Genomic DNA, 2590 nt, shown 5'->3' on the forward strand with positions numbered 1-2590 from the left:
GAGAGAGAGAGAGAGAGAGAGAGAGAGAGAGAGAGAGAGAGAGAGAGAGAGAGAGTGTACATATCTAAATTATATATGTGTGCTCGACAGCAATTAGAAGAGGTAAGACAAGTTGGTAGTTTCAAAAAGGGAACAATGATAAAGGGTCACAACATTGCTGATATAGTTGTTATCCTTAAAACTCTACCGACTAAGACGGCGGTGGAAGCTCTTGGCAATAAGGTTAATAATGATTTGAAAACGGTAAACCCTAAGGAGATGTTCAGAGTAATACAAACAGAGCGAGGATTTGATATCGCTAATAACGAAGCTACTGTGCGTGTATTGATAACCACATTGCATCAAAATCTACGCAAACTAGAATCTGATCAACACTTGGACGTTAAAATTTGTCAAGGTGGGTTAAATATTTAGTCGCATTTTTTTCGCACTGAGTTGGTTTCCATAATTTTTATTGGCAAAAGTATTCAATTTTTTTATTTATTTGTAGGACATCTCGCCGCTATCAGACATTCTCGTTGGTTCGAAGAGAACGCCCATCACTCTAGCATCAAAGTTCTAATTCGATTACTTCGCGATCTTAGAAGCAGATTTGAAGGCTTAGAGCCATTATCCCCGTGGATGCTAGATCTGTTGGCGCACAACGCTATAATGAACAATCCCAGTAGACAGGCGTTGCCGATTAACCAGGCGTATAAGAGAGTACTGCAATTGCTTGCTTCTGGATTGTTTCTTCCGGGATCAGCAGGTATTCTATTACGTTTCTTAAGTTGATTTTAACTCTGAAAAATATAATTGAATCAATATTTGCTTTAAACTTATAAAACTTTTATTCTACTTTTTATTTAGAAGTATCAAAAATATGATACAATCAAATTCTTTGTAGGACAATATTTCTAGTAAAAAAACTGCTTCATATAAAGTGTCTGATAATTAAACACAAAATGCTCGTATGTAAATAGAGTGAATCAAACTGAAATATTGCAAATTTTGCAATTAAGGAATGAATAAAACAATATTAGTGAATAAATGCATGGAAAGTGATAGGACAAGCTTTGTAGACAAGCTTTTACATCCAAGATTGCTCAAATCTATTAACAATGTGATAACTAAGTGATATATGATACTGATACTTTTGCTGTCCAGTATCATGAATCGCCTAATATTGATAGAAGATCGTCAACACATTTTCGAATTATTTTGGATCATTCTACTCACTCATTCCTGCTCACTCATTCATTAATATTGTTTAATTAACTTCTTAATAATAAAATTGTAAAATTATAGAAAACTTTTTTTATTTACTTTAATCCACTATACACATGAGCGTTTTGTCTTTAATTATTAAATATTCTATTATTGTTATTGCTAAAAAAAATTTATTAATTTTATTGTTATATATAACAACTATTATAACTGTGCATTTAGGTAATTTACTTTTTTTTTGTGTTTTTTATAACTCCTGGTTTCCTATCGTAATTTTCTTGGCTGATGACGTCAAAAGTGAGAAAGTAAAATTTTTTAAAATACGTTTAAATAAAAAGATGTATTTATAAAATAAAACTTATATTTGATCATGCAGATTTGTAAAATAGTCTGACAACTTTTTTTGTGCTTTAATCACCAATAATCGTAAAATTAACGTGGCATAGAGTTTATTTTTTAATCCTATCTTCTTATATGACTGCTAAGTTAATTTTATAATTATTTTGATTGTTAGGTTTATTATTAATTGTTAAAACAAAAGGAAAATTTTTGGACTATTTTGCAGATCTGCTTGATCAATTACAAGTGTCATTTTGTGAACATACATTTTTATTTCAACGTATTTTGTAAAAATTTTGAACGTGTATTTTCTTAGTTCTGACGTCATTAGTCAAAATGGTTGCAGCTAGAAAACACATAAGATACATCTAGCAGAAAAAACTGCTTTACAATTGTAGTAATATGTTTAAAAAGTAACTGCTTCCAAGTTAGTATATAAAATTTGCATGATTTCTTATAGGTTTTTGGTCATAGAACCATGTTATGGCATCTATTTGCTATCGAAGTGTCAGAAAAAAGGGTGAAACGATGGACCATTTATGACCCCTGCTTTTTATTTTTATTTTTTTACAGTTTTCTGTTTTATTTGTGGAATTTATTTGTTGTTAAAATGAGTGAAAATTCTAGAAATTGCTATGAGACAATGATCCATATTCTGAGTCCTTTTTTATCTATAAAAGTGCTTCTAAAAGAGGCTTAGGAGCCACCTGATTGGCTGAGAAGTTACATTTAAGGCACTTTTATCGATAAAAGAGGATACAGAATATGGGCCATTGTATTTTTTAGGTGTGATCGGTATTTGTTCGGTGATAGAAAGACATCGTTTTTTCATATATCCACGATTGTGTACTAGTAGGTTTATATACAAGTATTTCAGTATATATATTCTAAGATTATAAGCTGATCAACCCTGTTATTAGAATCCCTTAAAGAATATTTTATGATTCTTTTATGATATAGTACTCTGTAAATATGCCATATTTTCTCTCTTTCTCTCTTTGTCTGTGTGTGTGTGTGTGTGTGTGTGTGTGTGTGTGTGTGTGTG

General features: G+C 30.9%; 2 protein-coding genes across 3 annotated transcripts in view; one reads left to right on the forward strand and one right to left on the reverse strand.

The window, feature by feature from the left end:
• The window catches only part of LOC116851369 (interleukin enhancer-binding factor 2), a 22987-nt gene that overhangs the window by 8860 nt on the left and 11537 nt on the right, over nucleotides 1-2590 (forward strand). For both annotated transcript variants that reach the window (XM_032830702.1, XM_032830703.1), the window contains exons 3-4: nucleotides 91-397; nucleotides 491-748. In XM_032830702.1, the coding sequence (XP_032686593.1) occupies nucleotides 91-397; nucleotides 491-748 (565 nt within the window). The remainder of the gene's footprint in view (nucleotides 1-90; nucleotides 398-490; nucleotides 749-2590) is intronic.
• LOC116851370 overlaps nucleotides 636-2590 on the reverse strand; it is a 45871-nt gene continuing 43916 nt past the window's right edge. Inside the window, exon 5 of the transcript XR_004379565.1 lies at nucleotides 636-782. The gene's annotated coding sequence lies outside the window, so the exon portion shown is untranslated. The remainder of the gene's footprint in view (nucleotides 783-2590) is intronic.

This window comes from Odontomachus brunneus, unplaced genomic scaffold (genome assembly GCF_010583005.1).
Source record: "Odontomachus brunneus isolate Ranch 3 - 2012 unplaced genomic scaffold, Obru_v1 Obru_scaffold_173, whole genome shotgun sequence".
Taxonomy (NCBI): Eukaryota; Metazoa; Arthropoda; class Insecta; order Hymenoptera; family Formicidae; genus Odontomachus; species Odontomachus brunneus.